At 37.2% G+C, this 26,347-nt stretch overlaps 1 protein-coding gene across 12 annotated transcripts in view; it reads left to right on the forward strand.

The window, feature by feature from the left end:
• Positions 1-26,347, forward strand: part of MBD5 (methyl-CpG binding domain protein 5) — a 439,324-nt gene that overhangs the window by 388,376 nt on the left and 24,601 nt on the right. For 11 of the 12 annotated variants that reach the window (XM_086718522.1, XM_086718528.1, XM_086718521.1 and 8 more), the window contains 4 exons: positions 3,745-5,880; positions 18,050-19,075; positions 20,709-20,920; positions 24,640-25,848. In XM_086718522.1, coding sequence (XP_086574648.1) covers positions 3,745-5,880; positions 18,050-19,075; positions 20,709-20,920; positions 24,640-25,848 — 4,583 coding nt within the window. The remainder of the gene's footprint in view (positions 1-3,744; positions 5,881-18,049; positions 19,076-20,708; positions 20,921-24,639; positions 25,849-26,347) is intronic. The other variant, XM_086718532.1, reaches the window with a different exon arrangement.

Raw genomic sequence — 26,347 nt, forward strand, 5'->3', positions numbered from 1 at the left:
AAAGTTAGGTATATCCAATTTCTCTGTTGTTAAGGTAACTCTTCCCTTTATAACTAATATGTAGTTTGTGGAATTACACTTTGAGACTGAGGAACTTTTTTTTTGTATGGGTTAGGATATGAACTCCTTCCAAAATATTACAATATTTTGAATGATATTTCAAGATAAAATATGGCTGAGCACCAAAGCATTTGTTTATGAAGGCAAATTATACATTGTTCTGCAGAGTTCTGAAAATTAGGGATGATACGTATAACCTGCAGTGATCAGAGAAATCTTTAGCCCTGGAAAATGGTAAGATTTGGACATATGAGGGAAATAAGAAAATTCTTATTCAGGATGAGTGGTGCGTAATTAAGAGACGATGTGGAAACTAGTCTGACTTGAGTGGAAGATTAAACCTGCATAAGTAAGTTGGGACCAAATTACTGACAGCTTTAGATACAAAGAGGAACAGTTGTGACATCATACAGGTAATTAAAGATTCACACTTAGAACTCATGTGAAGAGAGTAGGAAGAGACAAATTTGGCAGTTATTAGCAGAGAGCTCTTCTTCAAGAACCCTCTAACCTTTGAACTTTAACAGGAATGATCAGAAAAAAATTGTTCCACAAAGGTATGTAAGAAAAAAAAATTAGGAATTTTTTTTCTCTTAATGAGCTACATTTTCTTAAACTAAAAGATATTGCAACAATTAAAAGACCTATTTAATAGTAATAAATTATTTGAAGTATACCATTATCTTGCCACCTTGATATAACTGTTCTCATTTTTGCATATCACCCTGCATATATCTGCTGCCGCTCTCATATCACATTATATCAATTTTACCTCTTTCTACAAAGTCTGCCTTGTTGCTTTTTTAATGACCCTAGTAGTATCTTTTTTTTTTTTTAATTTTTTTTCAACTTTTTTTTATTTATTTTTGGGACAGAGAGAGACAGAGCATGAACGGGGGAGGGGCAGAGAGAGAGGGAGACACAGAATCGGAAACAGGCTCCAGGCTCCGAGCCATCAGCCCAGAGCCTGACACGGGGCTCGAACTCACGGACCGCGAGATCGTGACCCGGCTGAAGTCGGACGCTTAACCGACTGAGCCACCCAGGCGCCCCTGACCCTAGTAGTATCTTGATCTAGGTCCTTTGTCATACCCTATACATACAAATTTCATTATTGAAATTAAACGTAAATCTTTAACTAGTACAGGTATAAGAGGTGTATCTCCATCCGCTTTTAAAACGATATGCTTTATGGGGTGTCTGGGTGGCTCAGTCAGTTAAGCGTCCCACTCTTGATTTTGGCTCAGGTCATAATCACATGGTTGATGACACTGAGCCCCACATCGGGCTCTGTACTGGCAGCATGGAGTCTGCTTGGAATTCTCTCTCTTTCTCTCCTCTCTGCCTCACCCCTGCTTGCTCACTCTCTCTCTCTCTCTCAAAATAAATAAACATTTTTTAAAAAACCTAAAACCTCTGCTTTTAAAAAATGATATGCTTTATTGGATTAGTTGCTATTCTTTCACTAGCTTCAGACATAGTGTTTATTTCAAATTCCTAATATTGAACTATATTATGGGGTTGGGATTTAAGTAATTAAAAGTTAAGAAGACTCATATAGTAGTTTACATCTCTCTTTATTTTGCATGCATAAGGGTATATTTGGTTTCTGTTTATTCTTTTGAAAGGTCTACTTGAGTGTATATGAAAACACTTGATGAGTGCCTAGCATTTCTATTTGCCAATTCTTATACTACTTAATTCCTAAACGTAACATAACGTCAGCATGACTTTTGTTTGTTTATTCAGTATTCCTGTCATTTTAAAGATGGTAACTCTTTTTCCCCAGGTATGGAAGACATCCTTTCTAAACCACAGCTGTTTTCTAAATTCTGTTGAATATAAGGATGCCAACGTCTGTATATTGTATAAACTGTACACTGTATAAACACCCAGAACAGACACAACTCAGTGGTTTTGTTACTAAAGAAGACACAGTTAATCATATAATAATGCTAGTGATGTTAATACAGACACCTGTGTTCTCACTAGATGCTATGTGCAATGCTCCAAGTATTTTTCATTATTTTATTCCTTTAATTATAAACCTTAAAATTCTGTCTTTAACAAGAAAATAAGTTGACTTTATCGGCTGCAATTCTCTTATATCATTAGTTCTCAACTTTTCATATATTATATGCATAAACCACTTTATCAAATAATCTCTACCATACTAGAAATAGAAAGCCCACTTTTCCAAGAAAACTATATGTTCACTGCATTCTCTTATTTCTTTAATATACCCTGCCTAGTCTTCACTTTACCCCAGATTGATAACCACAGTCTTAGAAATTGTTATGATGTAATTTGACCTATATATGATCTAGCAGACAGGAAAAGGGTATTTATCTTAAGTCTACAGTTATCCATTTAAGTAAAGATACCTCTAATTGCAAGTGGATCCAAGTATACTTGCTAATATATTGCAAGTCTCGGAATTGCGGTGGCCAGTTTATGGTATACGTGGGACCACTTTCATCTCCTGTGCCTGTAAGACTCATTGGCATTTTCTCACAGAGCCCAGTGGAGTTTGACATCTTTCTACATAGCTCTCTAAGCAGCCACCACCAGTTGATGGGAATTGGCATACGAAACTGATTTTATTTGCCATCTCTGTTTTAAAAGGCACAATTTTATAAATAGTTAAACATCCTTAGGGGCTAAAAAACTTACACTTAGACTTCGGACATGATAAAATGAAAATTCTGTGTGATGAGCCAGCTTGCTTTTGTTGCCTATATTCTGTCTGATCTCCAAAGGAACTGAAGGGATTCCAAAAAGCCAGAGAGGGAGCGATGCTTTCTGCAAAAAGAGAATACTCGATTGGAACCCAGTACTGAAGATTTTAGCATTCTGAGTAAATTTTGCATTGGAATTCCAGCCTAGTAAAAGAATTGCAATCTTTTGCCTAAGTTGGTTGACTAAGGCTGTTTTTACAATAACAGCTGATCAAGGGCAAAGAAATTGCAGTGTTGGATAGTGTTACAAACTTGATGAAGTTAAGCGTGATTGCAGTATCACTGCCCTCACTATTGTTATCACTCCCATTTTAAAAGATTCAAAACCCCATCCCCTTAATTCACAAAAATTAAGACTCTTTTGCTCTCACAGTAAAAATGGTGAGATAAGGAAGAGTTTTTGTAGCTGTCCTGAGGAAGTTTCAGTAAGGAAACAGAAAGATTTATAGGGTAACACACTTTCTGGTGAAAATGGCCGTGCATTTAAATTATAAGGAACTATGCTATGCAGATTTTAATTTTCTGATGTAACCCTGTTCTTAAAAAATTCAAACCCAACAAGATAGTAACATTGCCACTTCTGTATGGGCTGTCAATCTTGAATCTTCACATTATAAATATTATTAGGATGGCTAATGTCAGTATGTACTGATTCAGATCCCCATCCTTTCTCAACAGATAAGAAGTAAACAAGCACAATGAGCAGTTATTGAGAACTTTTGGTCAACTAAGGGAGAATAATGTGCATTTTTTTTCCATCAAAGTTTATTTTAGAGTACAGAACTTTTTTTTAATCGCATAGAGTCACAGCTTCTTTTTGAAAATTTCTATTTCCAGATGCCCTCCCTTCCTCATTTCCTCCTTTCCTTCCCTCCCCCCATGCCAACACAAAAGAATTGAGACTACTAACAGAATTCGTTTTTTCTCTCTCTCTCTTTCACACCAGATGCAACTCCAGTAGTACCTTCTCGGGCAGCAACTCCAAGATCTGTAAGAAATAAGTCGCATGAAGGAATTACAAATTCTGTAATGCCTGAATGTAAGAATCCTTTCAAGTTAATGATTGGATCATCCAATGCCATGGGAAGGCTATATGTACAAGAACTGCCTGGAAGCCAGCAACAAGAACTCCACCCCATCTACCCCCGGCAGAGACTGGGCAGCAGTGAACACGGACAGAAATCTCCATTCCGTGGCAGCCATGGAGGCCTCCCCAGCCCAGCATCATCAGGTTCCCAGATATATGGAGATGGCTCAATCTCTCCAAGGACTGACCCACTTGGAAGCCCTGATGTTTTCCCAAGAAATAATCCTGGTTTTCATGGAGCTCCCAATTCTAGTCCTATTCATCTAAATAGGACTCCTCTTTCTCCACCTTCAGTAATGCTACACGGTTCTCCCGTACAGTCATCCTGTGCAATGGCTGGAAGGACTAATATACCTCTTTCCCCAACCTTGACTACAAAGAGTCCAGTAATGAAAAAACCAATGTGTAATTTTTCAACTAATATGGAAATACCACGAGCAATGTTCCACCACAAACCACCCCAAGGCCCACCTCCCCCTCCTCCACCTTCTTGTGCTCTTCAGAAAAAGCCATTAACATCCGAGAAAGATCCACTTGGCATTCTTGACCCTATTCCCAGTAAACCGGTGAATCAGAACCCTGTTATCATTAATCCAACTAGTTTCCATTCAAATGTCCACTCTCAGGTACCTGTGATGAATGTAAGCATGCCTCCTGCTGTTGTTCCTTTGCCAAGTAATCTCCCTTTGCCAACCGTAAAACCTGGTCATATGAATCATGGGAGTCATATACAAAGAGTTCAGCATTCAGCTTCAACCTCCCTGTCCCCTTCTCCAGTGACATCCCCAGTGCACATGATGGGGACTGGAATTGGAAGGATTGAGGCATCGCCCCAAAGATCACGCTCATCTTCCACATCATCAGATCACGGAAATTTCATGATGCCACCTCTAGGACCCCAGGCCACTTGTAGTGGTATTAAGGTTCCACCCAGGTCACCAAGGTCAACAATAGGGTCCCCAAGGCCATCAATGCCATCAAGCCCTTCTACCAAGTCCGATGGACACCATCAGTACAAGGATATCCCTAACCCATTAATTGCTGGAATGAGTAATGTACTAAATTCCCCAAGCAGTGCAGCTTTTCCGACTGCATCTGCCGGAAGTGGTTCCATAAAGAGTCAGCCTGGTTTGCTGGGAATGCCTTTAAATCAGATCTTGAACCAGCACAATGCTGCCTCCTTTCCAGCAAGTAGTTTACTCTCAGCAGCAGCCAAAGCACAGCTAGCAAATCAAAACAAACTTGCTGGTAACAACTGTAGCAGCAGTAGCAATTCTGGAGCTGTTGCTGGCAGTGGCAACACTGAAGGACCTAGCACTTTAAACACCATGTTCACTCCTACTGCCAACATGCTTCTCCCAACAGGGGAAGGGCAAAGTGGTCGAGCAGCACTAAGAGATAAGCTGATGTCTCAGCAAAAAGACTCATTGCGGAAAAGAAAACAACCACCTACCACAGTGTTGAGTTTGCTCAGACAGTCTCAAATGGATAGTTCTGCAGTTCCTAAACCTGGACCCGACTTGCTAAGAAAGCAGGGTCAGGGTTCATTTCCCATCAGTTCAATGTCTCAGTTACTACAGTCTATGAGTTGTCAAAGCTCTCACTTGAGTAGCAATAGTACCCCGGGTTGTGGGGGCTCAAATACTGCTTTGCCTTGCTCTGCTAACCAGCTGCATTTTACAGATCCCAATATGAACTCCAGTGCTCTTCAGAATTCACTGACACAGAACATACCTTTGAGAGGGGAAGCCGTGCACTGCCACAATGCAAACACTAACTTTGTTCACAGTAACAGCCCAGTCCCAAACCACCATCTTGCAGGTTTAATAAATCAGATTCAGGCTAGCGGGAACTGTGGGATGCTCAGTCAGTCGGGCATGGCTTTAGGAAATTCATTACATCCCAATCCACCTCAGTCAAGAATTTCAACGTCCTCCACTCCAGTGATACCAAACAGCATTGTTAGCAGCTATAATCAAACAAGTTCTGAAGCAGGTATGGTTTTATTAGAAAAAAGTACCCCAAGGTACTAAACTTTTCTACGTTTTTTAAAATTTGTACCAAAATATTTATTATGATAAGAAATGATCCTTTCCCCATTGTGAAATTGTCATCATTTCTTTAGTATTTATAATTTTATTTACAGAATGCTAGGGATTTGTCTAATAGAAAAAATAACAACCAAGGGGATTCCATGTGTTTCCGTTACTTGTTGTCAATCTGTCATTTTGAATTTTGTTTGACTTTCGGTTGGTTGTATAACCATTGGACTCTAAACTACAAAAGAAGCCATAGAAGGCAGGGTTTCCTGGTTCACGAGACATGTACTCGGTCTATGCCAATAGAAAAGCGTTTCCCCTAGCTTTTGTTTGTATTCAGGTAAATGATGCTCATCTTGGAAAACCCAAAAAGGCAAAAATAAACAGAATTTTTGTTCTTGCTGCTGACCAGAAATAGGTAAATGGATAGGAAAGGTAACTAGAAGTTGTATGAAGTAGAAAGCTGCCTTCTAATGTGTTTTCTTATCTTAGTTTGCTATCCTTTATTATTATTTGTTGAGAAAATTCAAAAATGGATATTGGCTACTCCCTTTAAAAAAAAAGATAATAATTTAAGTTTTCTAATAAAAAAGGCTTGAAAACCTGATTTCCAGAATTTTTGATCTTGAAATTATTTTACAGTTTTCTTGTAGAATTTAGCCATTATTTTTACCATTGACATTAAGGTTTTGAACCCAAATTTATTATATCTCTTCATCCACTATAATGAAGGAGACCAATTTATTTAAAAGTAGACACATTAGAAAGAACTGTGTTTTGTGCAATAGGGTCATCAGAAATTGTTATAAAAATCAGTAAAGAAGCACTAAAGAGGTAAATTCATGGAGGCATCAGAAAATTTCACCATGGAAGTATTTCAGAAAGAATACCCAAAACCCAACACTAATGGTTTGAGAGATTTGTAGGAAATGACAGGGAGGAAACAAAAGATAACTGTAGAGACAATATTATTCAGATATGAATACAACGGGCTTTGAAAACCAGATTGCTACTGGAAATGAGAAAACTGCTGAGGCTTTTAATAACAAGATATTGTTTGGATATGTATAGACTGTATTCTACCGTCATGCTGGAAGAGCATTAGAACCTACATGTCTCTGTTGCTGGTAGTAACATTGAGTGTTTTTCCTTCCTGGCATCACTTCTTTACACCTGCCATCCTCCACAACTTGTGCTGTTTTATGTTTTGATGTCAGTATTTAATGAACTGTTCATTGACCTCTTGTGTTAAAAAGAATATAAGGTGGAGAAGATAATTGAAACGATTAGTGCCTTCTAGATATTCTTAGTCTAAAGAATCTCATGAAACTATTTTTTATGTGTTTAACAGGATACTTGTTCCAAAGGGGCTTCCAACTTTTCAATGACTCATATACCTTTTTAAATAATTCCACAAAAGTGAAAATTTAACCTTATGCTTTTAGCAGATGAAAGTGACATGAAATCAGTAACTATTTTAAAATATACCATATTTATTAAGCATGCCTTCAATCATTTAGATGAGACATTATTAGTCTCGTTGTATTATATATCTTTACGTTTTGATACCCCTTACCTCAACTTACTTTGTTTCAGGTCTGAGTTAATATTGCAAAGTGTATATATTTTATTAATGATGTATTTCAATTCATCCGTAATGGAAAAGACCAACATTTATTTATATTTTTGTTTCTTCTGAATGTTCAGTTTAGACTTATTTTATATGGTCTCGGACATGTATTTTCTTGTTCCATGAACCTCTGTAAAGCATCAGATCTGGATTGCCAGTGCTGGGAGTGTCAAACACAGGTTGAAAATTTATTAATCTAAGAAAAGTGTTAGCATATAAGTAGCTAAATTGTACAAGAATAAATGTCTAGTAATGATATGGATTTGACCAATCATGTGTAAGCTAACAGAAAGCATATACTTTGATAAAAAATCTAGGTCAGTAAGAAGTTTTAAAATATTAAACCTAATAAAATTAAATACTAATTAAAGTACATAGATCTGATGTGCAGCTGGTTGTGAAAATGGGTAGATTTACTAATTACTGTAACTCTTTTGATGAGCTGAATATTGAAAACGTCTCTAATTCCATGTTTCTTTTTGATACACAGTAAACTGTGTCAACTGAATGCACTGTCGTTATAATTGCTTAGCCTAAATATTTATTTGCACTGACATTTATTCATCCATGAAATAAGTAGCAAGGCTAGGCATGCAGAGTGAGCTAGCAGGTGGCAGTCACAGCTATCCCTATAATCTCTGCTACGTAGCCCTAGCATACCAATAAGACATTGGAAGAAAAATACATTTTACTCTTAAAATGTTGCTTATAGCTATCATAGCTATCGAGTACTTATGACGTGCCAAGTGATTTACCTATGTTATTTCTAATCTGTGTAGTTCTCTAAAGTATAAGGTATTATTGCCCCCATTTTACACATGAGTAACTGAACTTCAGAGAATTTAAATAATTGACCAAACTCGTGCATAACTGAATTAAAATTTGAACTCAGGTTCATCTGATTGTAAAATCCATTTTCTTCCCAGCTGTGTAAGTTCTTCATCTAAAAACTTCAGTAGTCAAAAAAACTTTGAATGTTTCACTTTCAAAATTTTTAAAAATACCCAACAGATAATACATTAAAACACATCAGTGCATGTTACAAGCCACATTTGTAAACTTTTGATGCACTTTTAGACAAAGGTCAGTGATTTTTGCCTTCTCTCTGTACTCTGATGCTAGGATGTTGTGTCAACACAGATGAAATGTCCAAACTGTCAAGAGAAATGCCCCTCATTTGTGAGTCACATTTGTTGACCTTCATTTTAATGAATTTGTATCACCTCATTCAATCAGATAAGAATGGGTTTCCTACTGGGCGATGTGTCAGTAGACCTTTGAAGGAGGCACCTATGCAGATGCTAGTTCTGCCCTTCCGAGCATGACAACACAGTGAAGGTGAAAGAAACCCACAGGTAACATAGTGCTACTCTTCTCTCTGGTAACGGAGCCCGGACACAACTCAAGTAACCTGCTTACTCCAGTGCCTTTTCCACTCTCCTAAGCAACTCAAAAATGTTACAGTAAGACTTTAAGAGGAGAAATCACTCGCTCTGAGAACACTTAATTTGATTGGTTATTTATTGTCAGAAACTTATTTTAAAGAGTTTTTCTATTATAAACAACCCGGATACTGATTTTTTTAGGCCTACATGTGGATTCCATGGGAAACATTTAAAATTGTATCACATCTCAAATATGGGAATTGGAGGCTGAGATAAAAAAAAAAAATCAGGTAAAAGATATAAAATGCTTAGAAAATATTTCTAAAATTTAAGACTATGCAAGGTTTTATTAATTCTATTTGCTGTTTTGAAATTGCCTTTCCATTAAAGCTCTCTGAACACTTTCATCGTAAAGTTTACAGGTTTCTGTTCACTTTTTGGATTTCAAATTACAAGTAAAGCTTAGTATCTCCATGTAACAGATTTAGAAAATGACCAGTAGGATCCTTGCTGACATTCCTCAAGTTGTAAAGCCAAGCCTGGCTGGGTCTGGCAAACCAAACCCCAAAGTTCTGATTCTCAGTTCAAATACTCAAACTGTTGAATGCAGGTATGTTCTGAAATCCATCAGTAGTGTCCATTTAAAGCAACTTTCCATTTATGAAGAGAGCCAACTTTCAGCATTTAAATGGTTCCAGCACATGTCCTGTGGGGTTTTTGTTCAGGGAGGAATCCCAAATCAGGTGCCCTTGACTGGCAAATGTTATCAGGCCTGCGCCTCCTCAGTTTTCTGACCGCTGCTCACCTGCTGACCATAGAACAAGATCACACACGCCAGTAACCCTGGCCTCTGCAGAGGACCAAGTCCTGTCAGTGTCCCTGGGACAACTTATCCCTTCCGTAGCCCTGTGGTTTTTCACAATTTCAAAGAAGCAAAAAGATTGAGACTACTCTGCTAACCAACTTAATAACAACCTTACCTTCTCCAATGTGATAGTCATTAAATACAACTTTTTCACTTCAAAACCCCTTTTATATTCTTTTTTTTTCTAGTAAAAAACATTTAATCAACTCCTCTAAACACAGGAAAATAGAATCCTCTGAAGAGGAAGAGTATGAGTTTGTACCAGAAGAGAAAATAATTCATTTATTTGCCTTAACTCTTAAAGAGATACACTGACTAACAAGAATATAAATAAACCTATGAATAAATATATGTTCACGGATATTTATATATATATTTTAAAAACTCTGGAAAAGAAAGTGTTTTTTCTTTCAGCACAAAAAGCATGTGATTGAAACTCAGTACAGCCATTGATATGGTAGGTATAAGAAAATGAAATAGAGACCACAAAAGAACACTTTAGGTAACAGACTGCAAAGCAATGAGCTTGGTGTTATGTTCTATGTATTTATTTATTCTCAGAACATGCCAGTAAAGAAAATAAAGGGAAACTGTCATTCCCTACATTTGAAGTTACAGGTGCAAAGAGAATATGGGATAAAAATGTTCACGGATGGATTGTACTATGTAAGTTATTAGCCCTCTCAGGATATGTGACGTTTGTGTGGAAATAATCTTCTAGTCTTACAGAGACTAATGTAGAGTGAAGAAGGGCAAAGGCTCCTTTAAGGTTGTGAATGAATTACTAATAGTTGCTATTGACAGTATTTGCAACCAAACATTAAATGCCTAGAATTTATCCCTCCTCTGATGCACAAGGCTTCTAGGTTAAAAGTTGCCTTCTGCTTTGTTTTTTAGCCAATACCAAAACTCTATTAAATTCTTGATTGTGTGATAAAAATCTATGTCTGTTCTTTCAGTTAAGTTTTTGCAAAATGAGCCATTTCTTCTTTGCTGTAAGATATTTTTACAACAATGTCTTGCTGTTTAAGAAGGTTTCCTATTATCAGGGTTACACCACTTGTTTGTTTACATATTCCAGGCTTAATGTTTCCTTGTGTACAAAAGAAGGACTTAAAATATGTTTGACTTTAGACATTGAGTCTGTATAATCAAAGGTGAAGACAGAACTCAGAGTGGTGTGATATGTTTGCTGATTCAATGATCTATTTTGTACCTTTCAAGAAATAAATTGTCCCAGTGTGCAAATTGGGAGAATTTTATTCCATTGCAATACACTAAACTCACTTATGAAGTCACTAGAAATCCTTCAGTTCTCTAGGACATGCCTAAGCTATTACTTACTAAAATCAAGTGGTCTGAAAACACTGATGCAGCTTCTAAAAGTACCCAATTCTAGGCAGTGATGTTCACTCTACACAAATTTGACTCATTAAAAATAATGCTTAAAAATATTCCTGTGGTATCATCAAAATAGACTTCATTTCCACATGCATGTAGTACTAGATAAATCTTAGTGTTCTTCCTTTATAGGAACTTACATCAAACAGCATTAATGCCAGTCAAGCAAAGAGTAGACTAAAAGTTATTTTGTAAGAATTATACTTGCAAATTCAAAGTAACAGCCCACCTTTCTACAGATTAAAAATGGAACAACAGAAGTGTGAAGGAGTTGCTGAGCTACTCCTCAGTGAGAGCTAGTCCAGGAAATTTCAAAATATCTGTCCAAGACCCATGGGTACAGGTACAAGGGAGAGTATTTATCATAGATAACCTAGGGCAGAGCTCCTGTGCTCTACAGCTCCGCAGGGACACCTCTTCTGACAAACATGCTTCCTGGAGCACAGCTCCATAAACCACTCCCCACAAAGTTGAGCAACTCAGAGGCCTGACTCTAAAGCAATGTTTTCAGCCTTTTGGTACTTCTTCCTTCCTACAGTAAGAAATTAACTTGCATTATAATCCACTAGATATATGTTTTTAATTTATAACAAAAGTTTCCAAAAATAAAACAATTATATGTGATGCACTCTGATCTTTTTGATCCCATGCTATCTTATCCTGTCGTATTCTATTTCTTTCTTTTTTTTTCTCTAAGACAGTCATGGCCCACTGAAATGATTTTATCACCTACTAACATGACCTAGCACTCATATATATAAATTAGCAGAAACAGTTTGCACAAAATAGTGCCCTAGATATACAATGTATTCTTTTGTTTTTCTATTTCATTTATCAAAATATACTGGTTGGGGCACACTAAGTTGGTTTTGCAGCCCCAAATAGGTCTAAACTGTCTTAGAATATTCATGAGGTAATTAACTCAACAAATATTTATTGAGCACCTAGTATGTGCTAAGCACTGTTTTAGCACTGCAGATAAAGTAGTATACAATGGAAGGACACAAAGTTAACTGTATTTATAACTTAGAAACTCAGTTTACTCTACTCATTAAACAAAATAAGGAGATAAAACTTCTGAATGGAATATTGAAACATTTTAAGTGTTACTCTACGCTCATATTCAGAGAGCAGAAATCCCACCAAGCAAGGGATTTAACCTCTTTTCTCAAAATTGATTTCCTTACAATAAAAATTTTTATCATGTGATAAAAAGCATTTCTAAAAATAAACCAAAACTTTGTTACTTGAAACATCTCAAGCATTTTTGCATTTACTCCAACAGTTTAAGAGTAATTCTGTGTTAAGGAAACAAATGATCAGTAACACACACACACACACACACACACAAATTCACTTTTTTTTTTTTTGCCTGACACCATTACCACCACAAGACTGATCTTGATACAGTCATGACTCAAACTTCATATTCCAGTATTCAAGCATCCCTTCCACTTGTTTTCTTCCTCCCCAGCAGGTTGGCCCTGTTAAGGGCAGAAAGCATTTCTTTAGATACTGCCATTGATCCCTTACCCCCAATTCTTCTCTAAATGCTTTGGTTTGGGGTCCCCCTCCCTCCCTTCCTTTTACAGAGCAAATAACCACCGGTCCCTAGGTCTTCCTGCCTACTTCTGCTAAAAGAATGCTAGGAATTTACATCAGGATCCAAAGCACAAAGATAGAAATTGATATATTTTTATAAATACATATACAATGCCATTACTAAGGCTTGGGAAAATAATGTCTTGTTGGAAGATCTAGACTGTTCATACAAGTTATCTTTCTATTTATTTTTTAAATTAATCCTTTAAATATAGAGGAGAAAATTTTACTATTTCCATAGGATTGAAAAGTGAATTATATTTTATTAGACTCACTAGGGCATGATGTTTCCTCTTGTTTCTACAAGCATTCATTTTTATTAAGGATTACCATTGACCTTGTTTGCATTTAAAGTGCACTTGCCAAAGCAAATTATAAAGGTCAAATGGTGAAGGCATATCTTTTATATGAATCATCTCTTAGGCTCTTAAATTTTTATAGACAAAAATCAGTATTTGGGCATATTAACTTTGAAAAAATTTTCTAGCATAAAGTAGTGTTTATTCAAAATTGGAGATATAGATCAAATGGGTATAACGACATTTTAAAAGCACTTTATTGATCCATTTGGTATAAGTTTTATGCCATCTCTTGTGTGCATACAAAGACATGTACAACAATATTAATACTTAAGAGCCGACCATAGAAGAGTTTAGCATAATGTAAACAACGACTTTCCTTAAAGAATATTGGTGACAAGAGAAATAAATCTAAAGCGGTAGATATTACCTTTGTTCTAAAAAGCAAAAAAAAATTTTTAAATGAAGCAGAAAAAAACATCTCAAGAATGAAACTAGTAATAATAGGAAAGTATCCTTTAAAAACCTTTAAAAATTTTACTGGTGCTACTTCTGTGTGTACACACACATATACACTCACACACGTCATAAATTATATGTGTATGCGAAGAGTACTGTTTACATCTGGAAATCTACCCCACTGGGAAGGTTAACTGTCAATTCCTGATTGTCCCAGTTTATCTCAACCTCTGATTGGGTGTCTAGGCACGTGACCTCACCCCAGGAAAGTTTATTTGAGTGACTTTTCAGTCTCATCTCCTACTTCATTAAAAGCAACAGAGACAATGAGAAAAGGAATTTGTGCCAGTTCATGGTGCTGCTGGCTGGTGTGAAATAATCATTTTTTTTCAGTTAAAGGACTTCTCCAACTTACTAACTTGTTCCAGGCTCCAGATGCCATTTGGCTATTTAACTGCTTATTGTTTAGTGAATAGTTTGCTTTTTAAAAGAACTTAGTAACTGTCCCTTTCATTAGTTTAAGCACAAAACATCTTGGCTGGAAAAAAAAATTCATCTTTAAGAAAACATTTTTTTTCCATGTGCTTCAAGAGACCATATGGTTTTTATGCAGAACTGTGAAGTAGGTTTGCCAGAGAGTGCCTATTAAGCAGATTAAGCAGCTCAGAAATAAGCAATCTCCAATTTCACTCCAGATATAAAAATTCAGGGTCTTCTTTGGATGACCCCAAGCATTTTTGAGTGACTTTAAGAACTAACTCAGAATACTTTGGAATGTGCCTCTTCCTCTGTAAGGTGATTTTAACTCCCTGGACCATGTGAGAGTCTAAAGTAACTTGTCACCTTCCAACCATCTCCTTTCCTGTCCCTGACCTCCTGGCTTTGGACCAATACTGAAATCAGTTTTTACTTTATCCACAAATGGATGGTATCCTCTCCCTTACTTCCCATACACACATGCCACACACACAGCATTAAAAGCTCTGATTTCTAGACGTTGAATGCCGGTTTTATGTTCTTAATAGATTCACTGAACCAACATTTTTGGAATGTCAGCTGTGTGTTAGAGACCATGTTAGGTCTCAGAAATAAGAAGTGATCCTTGCCTTTAATGGTTTAGAAAGATAATTTCAAATTTCTGTGCTGCTTGTCTAAGGCAATAGGTTTAACCATGGTGGGAGGGGAGGTGTGTGTGGAAAAGCAGCATACAATATTTTTGGTCAGTTTCTTTGTTTTCAGGATATGTACCTCCGTGTACTTTATTATCCTCCATGCACTTCATTATCTCCTTCTCTTTTTTTCTAATGACCTTGTTTCTATCTCCTTTTCCAGTTTCAAATCCCAGATCAAATGTTACCATTGCTTAGTTTACCCTCACACCTTCAGTTTTCCAATTGTCCCTTTGTTGTATATCCGTAAAATCTCTTAGCATATTGCATTATAGTTACACTAGCTCTGTGAACAGAGCTTTAACATTTCTGATTCATATAAGCTCCCAATAGATGTGTATCAAAAGAGGAAAAAGAAAGACAGGGAGATTTGTGTGTTTATCACTTTTCCTATACAATGAGTTCCTGCAGGAAAGGGCAGGGAGCTGTTTTTGTGGTTGTTTTATATCACCATTTCTATCCTTTTATTTAACAGAGCCTTCCTGCTCATTGTTGAAAGTTAGAGAAAATAAAAAATAGGCCTTGATCCACATATTACCCTTAAGAAGCTTGGGATGTCCACAACCTTCTTGTTTGTAATATTTTCTTTATTGTCATTCCTCAAGAGCAACCATACTTTCTTTATTGTCATTCCTCAAGAATATTTATATGAAGAACTTTTAGAATAATGTCCCCAAATGGCTCCTAAATGTAGATGTTTCTCTCTTAAAAAACAAGACAAAAATATTAATAATAGTAAACTCTAAGGAAACCCTACATCTATAATGTCTTGCTAGAGTATTTTGAAAATGTGCTCTGGTTGTGGTTAAAAGGACAGTGATCTGTACATTTAAATATGTCATTATTGGTTAGCAGATGGGAAAAAAATGGCCACAGATAGTGATTACCAGTAAATAAGAGTTGTTATTGGCTTGCTTAAAAAGATGGTTTCAAAATGCAAATAAAGCACATTTTTTGCCACTTACAGAAATAGGAAGCTTTACGAAGCAATGAAATGCTTAAGGTGTTGACTGTTTTATCACAAAGCTGAATTAACATTTAAAGAATTGTATACCATATGCTTCCTTCAGTATTTGATATGTTCTTACTCTACTCATTGTGCACATAGTCATTGTCTTGTGATAAAGGTTTATAAATATTTATATATTTTTAAACAGATTTTTTATATATCTCATTCTTTAAATGAAACACTGAAAACTTAAAAAAAAACAGACATGACAGCTGGGAAAAATTGCAAAGTCATGCAATATAGAGATATTCTATAAGGTGTGTTGGATATACTGATTTATACTTACTACTATTACTACATCACCACTACTAACCGCAGCTACTAATGTAAATAATAATGCTGACAATGATAACTCCATTTATTTGTGTAGACTTTTAGACATTACAAGCCTGTCACTGACCTGTTTTTGATTCTCACAACAATCATGCCAGTTTTTCCTAAAGAAAACTCAAAGGTAGCAAAGTATCATATGCAGGAAGATGTTCATCCCTGTGTTATATACGATGATGAAAATATAAATACCAAACTTTATCAGAATAGGTCAACAAATATCGATCCACAGACTACAAGGTTAAAAATATTCATGCAAACTTCCATATACCAAAAAGGAAAAATTCTTGTGTTATTCCATTAGAAGAAAACAAGAAGCATATAAAATTTGTAGTACTATTACAACTATGGAAACATTTCTGCATATATGTATTTAGACAAGGTCTCAATGGTAACATGGTCAAATATAAAGTTTTTGATGGCATAGCACAGCAGTAAAGTGTTTGGATTATTTTAGATTTTCAGTAACACTAGTGTTGTTCATTATATCATATACATGTTACATAAGCCTGTAACAATATTTGATGAATGCGTATATTACATAATGCTTCTCTTTAGGGAAAGACCTTTTATGAAAACAATGATTGTAGGTTCCTTTTCAACAGAATGTGATTCTCACCCCATCCCTTGTGCATCTGGATCACCAGGGGTGATTTCAAAGGATACTACTGCTCAAGCTGTACCCTAAGAGACAAGCTTTCAACTAGCCTGGGATAAGGCCCAGGCATTATTTTTGTTTATTTGTTTGTTTGAAGTTCTCCAGGTAATTCTGTTGTGCAGCTTGGATTGAGAACAACTAAAACGATTATAATAAGCAACTGAAATTTTATATTTTTAAATATTAAGTTCCTTGAATTTTCGTCTGAAGCGTAAGACTTTCAAGATTAAGAATGCTATTTGGGTGATGGCATTTGGTCTGATTTAAGGAATCCTAAGTACAGAGTATCTTTATGCTATCAGTGACAAAAAATTTTTAAATGATAAAACATAGTGTTGGTGAGAAATGAACACTGCCATACCCTGTTTATGAAAATGTAAGTTGAATGTGCATTGATCAACTTCACTGTAGGGCAGTATGACAATATGTACTCATATTAAAAAATATGTAAACCCTTTTGTCCCTGGAATTCCACTTTTAAGAATTTATCCTTAGAAAATAACTGAGCATATTGGCAAAGATGAGTTAATAAGAATGTTTACCATAGTGTTGCTTACAACAGTAAAAGATTGTAAACAATCAGATATCCATGACGGTAGATTGATTAAATTTTGGTATATTCATACATGATAGTAGTAAAATGGCTCTAAAGTTAACACGACTTAACATGGAAAGATAGTCAAAACCTATCGATAAAAGAAAAAGGTTACAAAACAGCATGATTCCATTTTTGTTAAAATATGTAATATGTGTATATATGTCTGCATATGTATATACATACAGGTGGGAAAAGCCTGCAGAACTACACATTAAAATATTAATAGTTATCTCCATAGGTATTTTTTATTTTGTTTTATACTCTCATGTATATTCTAGGGTTTTTTTTTTCACTAAAAGGAAGGTAGTGTTATAAATAAAGACCAAAAACATTTTCTTAAATGAAAATATATTTTGAAAAATAAAGCCTTGTTACCTATGTCTACCAGCTACAGCACAGATTGCCCTATCTTCATCACCTTGTCCACTTTGTGAAAAGCAAGCTATTTGACAGAATAGTTAGCTATTTCTTAATATTTTTTAATATTTCTAAACTTCTTCAATATACCTATTTTCAAAGTAGATGAGGAAGTATAGAGTTAAATTTAAGTGTTATTAAACAGTGCCAAATCATCTCTGATTACAATTAATCTGATTTAAATTCCCAAAGGTGGTGTGTAACAAATTAATTGAAATACACCTTAATGTATTTTTATGGGATTGTCTTCTTTAACGTCCATAACTAATAAGTGTTTTTTCTTCTTCTTCTTCTTCATTTTAGGCGGTTCAGGACCATCATCCTCCATAGCCATAGCTGGCACCAGCCACCCTGCCATCACAAAGACAACATCTGTTCTTCAAGATGGCGTCATAGTTACCACCGCAGCTGGAAACCCACTGCAGAGTCAGCTGCCTATTGGGAGTGATTTTCCTTATGTTGGCCAAGAGCACGCACTTCATTTTCCATCCAACAGCACTTCAAACAACCATCTTCCACACCCCTTGAACCCCAGCCTCCTCAGTTCTCTACCTATCTCTTTGCCAGTGAATCAACAGCATCTCCTAAACCAGAATCTATTAAATATCCTCCAGCCTTCAGCAGGAGAAGGCAAGTCTGAGATCAACCTCCACCCTTTAGGTTTTCTCAACCCGAATGTAAACGCTGCTTTAGCTTTTCTCTCCGGTGACATGGATGGGCAGGTATTGCAGCCTGTTCACTTTCAGCTCTTAGCAGCCCTGCTTCAGAACCAAGCCCAAGCAGCTGCCATGCTTCCCCTGCCATCTTTCAATCTGACCATCTCAGATCTTTTGCAACAGCAAAATACCCCTTTACCCTCATTAACACAGATGACAGCCCCACCAGACCATTTGCCAAGCAATCAGTCAGAGAACAGCCGAGCTGAGACCCTTTTAACCAGCCCCCTGGGGAACCCTTTACCGAGCTTTGCAGGCAGTGACACTACTTTTAACCCCCTCTTCCTCCCAGCTGTCACTGGGGCCTCAGGATTAATGGCCTTGAATCCCCAGCTGTTGGGAGGTGTCCTGAACTCAGCATCGGCCAACACCGCTAATCATCCAGAGGTTTCCATAGCAACTTCCTCCCAGGCAACCACTACCACAACCACTACATCATCAGCAGTGGCAGCACTGACTGTCTCAACACTTGGTGGGACAGCAGTGGTGTCAATGGCAGAAACATTGCTGAATATATCTAATAATGCTGGGAATACACCTGGTCCAGCTAAACTCAACAGTAACTCTGTGGTGCCACAGCTACTTAACCCTCTACTGGGGACAGGTCTGCTTGGTAAGTTAAATTTTTTCACAAATTTTTACAAAAGAAACGTTTTTCTAATTCTATTTTCTCCTTTTTAAAAACTCCATTTTGTCACACTATTTTTAAAAATGTTTTTGTTATGTCACAGCTTGCTTAAGGAACTAAATATAATAACACCCACACACACCCATAGTTATACAAACATGAAAATGACTTTTTCCTCTTCCCCTATTCTAGCAGTACTGAATAACATTTTAATCTGCTTTCTCTGATCTTCTAATTCTGATGCCACTTAAACTTAACCTACCTATCATTCTCTTAAGCCAAGTAGAGTCTTATTTTCCAAACAATAAAGCACAGGCCCATCATAAAAATAACTCTTATTTGAATTTTAGTTGGTGTGGCATCACAGGGTTAGTATGAGCGGCTGCACTGTGGATGGAAACTGTTTGAGGAAGTGTTTCTTCCAGGTGACCCCTACATAAACAAAAGTAAATGCTTATCCAGCAAAATAAGAAACAAGGCATAAAAACATCCAAAGATAAATTTTGCTCCAGTTCAAGGAAACAGACAGTCTCAATAGCTGCTGTTAGATTTCCTCAGCCAGTATAATTCCTTAGAACTTTGTGGCTTAAAAACAAAATCCTTCACGTATATTATTCTATCGCAAAAAAGTTAGAAAATAATGCAAGTATATCCAACTGACTGATGCAGATAGCTGTAATATTAAGTGCAGAGATCTATCCAGAAAGTCTCGAAAGAGGCACATACACATAACACTGTCAAAAGGGCATCTGCAGTACCTAAAAATTAATAATAATGTTTCCAGATTTCATGGACACCTTTAGAATATAGTTTACTAATTTTATAGCTTACTAGTTGCTGTAGTTTATTAGTTCTATTTGGTGTCAAAATCAATAGTTAAATAACCTAAAATACATCACAGGTTTACATATTTCAAGTTACAAGACCATTTCAATGGCATTGTCTTCAAGATAATTTCAATGTAATTTTAAAACAAGTTAATTTTGAATTATGAATATGAACTTAGTTGTTGACTAATCCCATCTGATTTAATAATATTCATTTTTAATGATTATGGCAATGAATTCTTTTGTATTATTAGCTTTCTTTACAGTTTTAATTTTAGGTGACCAACCTTTTACTTAAAAACAATATACATATTCCTTGGTCAAATCTGATTTTATTTGGTGGTATTTATTGACGACTGTGGCATGAGAACTAAATTTTGTTAACAAGGCCTGATCAGATCCACTCATTTTAATAATTCGCTCAGATACTTATGATTACTAAAACATTTTACGATTAATTTCCACCTTTAGTTTTAGGTGCTATAACAAAAATAATATCAAGGAGTTTATAACACTGAAGCTCAATCTATAATGATTGGCTAATGGATAGAGCAAAAACTAAGTAGTGTCTCCAGGACATAAAGTCAAAAAACTAATTACGAAAGATAAAATTAATTAATAATAATACTCTCTGTTTACCACTTAGTAAGACATTGATGAGAAAAAGAGAAAAGAATGACCATGCCAAGTGCAGTTTTCAGTTTTTGTTTCAGGAATCCTCAGGTGCATAGATAGGCATAGGATCTCTGAAGAGTCATACTGACTTACATTTTATGTTTTTCAAACTATAGGTGACATGTCCTCAATAAACAATACATTGAATAACCATCAACTGACTCATCTGCAGTCGCTGTTAAACAACAATCAGATGTTTCCTCCAAATCAGCAGCCGCAGCAGCAACTTCTCCAGGGGTACCAGAACCTGCAAGCATTTCAAGGACAGCCCACAATTCCTTGCCCGGCTAACAGTAACCCTATGGCTTGTCTGTTTCAGAACTTTCAGGTACTCTCCTTCCCTGGGTTATTCAAATAGTAAACAATGTCTAGGTCTGTTAAAATACTTAACTGGGGGGAAGAGACAGAAAAAGGAGGTCATGTGCCCTCTCACGTCCACTTACTATTATTTCCCAAGAATGACTATTGTTAAACATTCCAGTCTTTTGTGTGAAGGTTATTTTATTTTGACTGAGGCCTCTCAGTGGTCCTTTTGGAGTGGACAGTAAAAACTGATCATATGATCCTCTTAAACCCTTTGGTGGTTTCCACTGCTCTCCTGACTGAAATCTACATCTTTAACATGCCAGCTTGGCCTGACTCTCCAGTCCTGCCCTCACCACTCTCCCTGGCTTCAGCCACATCGCCTTCCTTTACCTTTACAAGCTGAATACACTTCTGATAGATTAAGGATCTAGATGGAAAGAATGACAATAAATATAAAAAGAAAATACAGATTTTTTTTTAATAATCTTGAGGCAGAGAAGGTTCTTTCAGTAAGATACAAAATCAGGAGGTCAAAAAGAAAAGAAGTAATAAGGTTGAATACATAAAACTTTAAAATCTCCATATGATCAAGGGCATTTTAAACAAAGTTAAAGACAAGTGGCACCTGGCAGAAAATACTTGCATAATAATGGCAAGTAATCGACATTCATTACACAAAAAGAGCTCCTACAAATCAGGAAGAAAAAAGATAATTGATAATAGAAATAGAAATAGATAATAGAAAAATGAGCAATAGATATGAACGGAAAATGAAAAATAAATTATTAATGAACATATGAAAAGAGTAATCAGAGTTAGACAAATTACAACATTCATGTGTCAATCAGATTGATTGATATTCCTTGCTGACTTTTAGAGATATTGTTGGTCTGATTGTATGCTGATACAGATTGTATGCTGATACAAATCCAGGTAACTTGACAGTTTATCAGGGTTTTTGTTTTAAGTTTCTTTTATTTATTTTGAGAGAGAGCCAACAGGGGAAGGGCAGAGAGAAAGGGAGAGAGAATCCCAACCAAGCAGGCTCAGTGCTGTCAGCACAGAGCCCAACTTGGGGCTTGAACCCACAAACCGTGAGATCATGACCTGAGCTGAAAGCAAGAGTCAGTCAGTTAACCAACTGAGCCACCCAGGTGCCCCTATCAGGTTTTTAAATATACCTATCCTTGGGTATGCCTGGGTGGTTACCATCCCATATCTTTGGGATGCCTGGGTGGTTCAGTCAGTTAAGCGTTCAACTTCGGCTCAGTTCATGATCTTGTGGTTTGTGAGTGTGAGTCCTGTATTGAGCTCCCTGCTGTCAGCATGGAGCCCACTTCAGATCCTCTGTCTCCCTCTTTCTCTCTCCCACTCCCACCCCCGCACCCGTGCATGGTCTCTCTCTCTCAAAAATAAGCATTTTTCAAAAATAATGTAAAAAATAAATATACATACCCTTTGACCCAGAAGTTCAACTTCTTTGTATCTATTTTAGAGAAATCTTCAAATGTAAACAAAAGGGCACATGCCAGAATGTTCATTACAACGTTACTTGTGGTGACAAAAATTAGAAGCCACTTAAGTGTCTATCAGTAGGGAAATAATTAAATATATTATGGTATATCCATCTTTCTAGTACTAGTAGGTTTAGGTATATTTATATAACTGATTTGAAAAGATCCACAAGATTGCAAGACTTCAATACTGTAGTATTATAGAACAATACTAAAGTACAAAACCATTTATGTGAAAGAAGGAAGGAAAGAAAGAAAATTAGCTATACACCTAAACACCTTAATGTATTAAAAATAAGTGTCTGCAAGGATGCTCTCCAGCACTGATTACTTCTGAGAAGGAAAATGGGATCAGAGTGGGATGGGAAAGTCAGATTTGGATGGGGAGTAGTGATAAAGAAAATTGTATCTATTTTGACAATGAGAATATGTCCATGTACATCTTGTGGAATAAAATAAATTCAGAAGGGAAGACAAAGTGCTCAACCATGTCACTGAGAATCTCAAACAAGCAGATAAAGCCTGAAGAGAGTCCACTAGATTTAGGACATCACCAGTGATGGTGGAATTCAGTTTTGGTGGGGTGATGGGAGCACAAGACAGATTGCAGTGGGTGGAGGGATGAAAAGGTTAGGATTAAAGAGTATGGATTACTCTTTCAAAAACGTGACTAGGAAGAACATAAGAGAAACAGACGTAGGTTGAATGCAAACTTTTAGAATATGGAAGCTATGCACAGGGTTGTATGCTAAAGGAAAAATAAAAATGAAAAGTAGAAAAGATTGAACATAAGGAAGACAAGGGATAACAGATGAGGTAAGATCCCTGAGGAGTGCCTTGGCATCCAGAGCATAAATGAAGGACTTACCTTCAGAGAGCAGAAGAGGGCTCTCTTACGCTGGGAAGCAGGGTCAGATTGGGGGCATAGACAGTTGCAGAGAAGTGTGTCCTGCCAGGGGGCAGAGAGTAGCAGAATATAAGAACTATGAGAATTCTTAACCTTATGAACTCCATTTTCTCTGTGAAGTAAGGCTATCAGCTAATAGTGCTAGAGGTGGTAAGCAGCCAGCTTCAAGAAGTGGATGAAGATTTGAATGGCTGTGAAAGAGAATGGTACCTAACTAGAGGGTCACTGGATTGATGAGAACAATAAGCCCCCAGCTGCAGTTGAACGCCCTGAATTCCTAGACAGATACTCAGCAACTTCACTGTGGATACAGATAAGCAGGCAGTGAAAATGATCCCAGATTGAGATTTTATCTGGTAGGTGTAGACAGGGGAAGAATAACAAGAGAGTGGTTGATACACTGATGGATCCCAGGTTCTGGTTAGTGGAAACGGATGTGAAGACAAGAAGGGAGAGATCATTGAGGGGAAAAATTGAAGTGTCAAGGGTCTGAAGCAGCAATTCTTAGGTGGGGTTGGTGAAATTAGAATAACCTTGGGGACTTTTTCAAACTGCATCATCCTTCCTGTCCTGAACATGCATATTCTTACCTAGTGGGCATTCCCTCCCTTCATTTCTTCCCAATTAACAGTCACATCTATAGAGAGACATTGACATTGTTGACAGCAGAGGGGTGTCCCCCAGCCAGTAGCCAGGTAAGATTGAAGAATAGGTGTCACTGTTCTATCCGAAACCTTCAAAAATAGTGTCATATCAGAAACATTTTGTTGTTATGAAAAGAGTATGATATATATATATATAATATATATATATCATACTCATATATATATATATATATATATGGAGAGAGAGACAGAGAGAGAGGGAGGGAGCTTAGTTGTATTTCAGTAGAAATATAAGTGAGTGAGAAATCCTTTTCAAAATTTGGTTCCCTTTGTAATTCGAGCAGTGCTGGTGATGGATTTGTTTCTCACTTTCAATTCCAAGTTGCAAAACCTGTAATGACAGGTAAATAGGTGGAGTCATCACCTGAAAACAGTTTGTGTCCAACCACCTCACCTGTAACTTTGCTAAAGAATGTTTGGTAATGATGATTTCTTTAAAAAAAAAAAATCTGTGAAATGATTTCAACCAAAGAAATGGGACCCAAGCTTTTGTAAACAGTGACTTTTTATTTCATGTTTGAGCCTTGCTCTTCCTTTATATTTCCTTCCTTGTTATGTTTGTTTGCATTTTGGCAAATCTTAAAAATATGGTCTTTCTCTTTGAGGTCTTTAAAGACTTTTCTCTCTCTCATTGCTTCCTGTCTGTTTCTTCAAGGTGAGAATGCAGGAAGATGCAGCTCTCCTAAACAAAAGAATAAGCACTCAGCCGGGGCTCACAGCTCTTCCTGAGAATCCAAACACCCCACTTCCACCTTTCCAAGATCCATCTTGTGAGTTGCAGCCAAGGATTGACTCATCTCTTGGTCAGCAGGTGAAGGACGGCCTCATTGTGGGCGGCCCAGGCGATGCTTCTGTGGATGCCATTTACAAAGCAGTGGTTGATGCAGCCAGCAAAGGAGTGCAGGCTGTCATCACCACTGCAGTCAACAGTACAACTCAGATCAGCCCCATTCCAGCTCTGAGTGCCATGAGTGCCTTCACTGCCTCGATTGGTGACCCATTAAGTCTCCCCAGTGCTGTCAGTGCAGTCATTCATGGACGAAACATGGGCAGTGTCGATCATGATGGTAGGCTAAGGAATGCAAGAGGGGCTCGGCTGCCCAGGAATCTGGACCATGGGAAGAACTCAAATGAAGGAGATGGGTTTGAATATTTCAAGTCAGCAAGTTGCCACACATCCAAAAAACAGTGGGATGGGGAGCAAAGCCCTGGAGGGGAGCGAAACAGGTGGAAGTGTGAGGAATTCTTAGATCATCCAGGCCATGTCCACAGTAGTCCTTGTCACGAAAGGTCCAACAATGTCTCCACACTGCCATTTCTGCCTGGGGAACAGCACCCAGTACTGTTACCACCAAGAAACTGTCAAGGGGATAAAATTCTGGAGGAAAATTTCAGGTATAATAACTACAAAAGAACTATGATGAGTTTTAAGGAGAGACTAGAGAACACTGTGGAAAGATGCGCACACATTAATGGGAACAGACCTCGACAGAGTCGGGGCTTTGGAGAGCTGCTGGGCACTACAAGGCAAGACCTGGTCCTAGAGGAGCAATCTCCAAGCTCCTCAAATAGTTTGGAAAATTCTCTAGTCAAAGACTACATCCATTACAATGGAGACTTTAATGCCAAAAGCATTAATGGGTGTGTGCCTAGCCCTTCAGACGCTAAGAGCATTAGTAGTGAAGATGACCTAAGGAATCCAGATTCCCCTTCTTCAAATGAGTTGATACATTATAGGCCAAGGACGTTCAACGTTGGCGACTTGGTCTGGGGCCAAATCAAAGGACTCACTTCTTGGCCTGGAAAATTAGTAAGAGAAGACGACGTTCACAATTCATGTCAACAAAGCCCCGAGGAAGGGAAGGTATACCAATCTTTATCCATTGTCAAATACTAACCTTTGTTCAGATGTCAATTGTTATTTTATGTTATCATCACTTTGGATTCTTTGGATTTGAAATTAGGATTCTTCATGACTCATTGAGGTCTCACAAACTTCTGGAGCATAAAATGAAGAGGGGATGGTTATAGTCACCAAAATGTCCTATCAAGGGGTGAGTTGTGAAGCATTCGTAGATTCTACAAGGGCCTGTAACCTAGGAACCAGATTTCCAGAGTTTTGTTAATTCTGCCTTCCTTCCCTGCATTTATCTAACTCTTCATTCCATACCCAGAGGATGAAGGCAAGTAGTAATGACTGGGAAAAAAATCTGGTGACCTTTGGAGTCCACGGGTGTGGCAGAGGTAGGGCAACAGGAAGTGCCGGGGGACAGCGTCTCCTCCATGTGCTCGCATGTGACACATACTGCTGAGGAGAGGGCCAAACCAGGGTGCAATTGCAGCCATTTCTGGAAGCCACAGGT

The sequence above is a fragment of the Puma concolor genome, chromosome C1 (assembly GCF_028749965.1).
Source record: "Puma concolor isolate L17-30 chromosome C1, mPumCon1.1.hap2, whole genome shotgun sequence".
Lineage (NCBI taxonomy): Eukaryota > Metazoa > Chordata > Mammalia > Carnivora > Felidae > Puma > Puma concolor.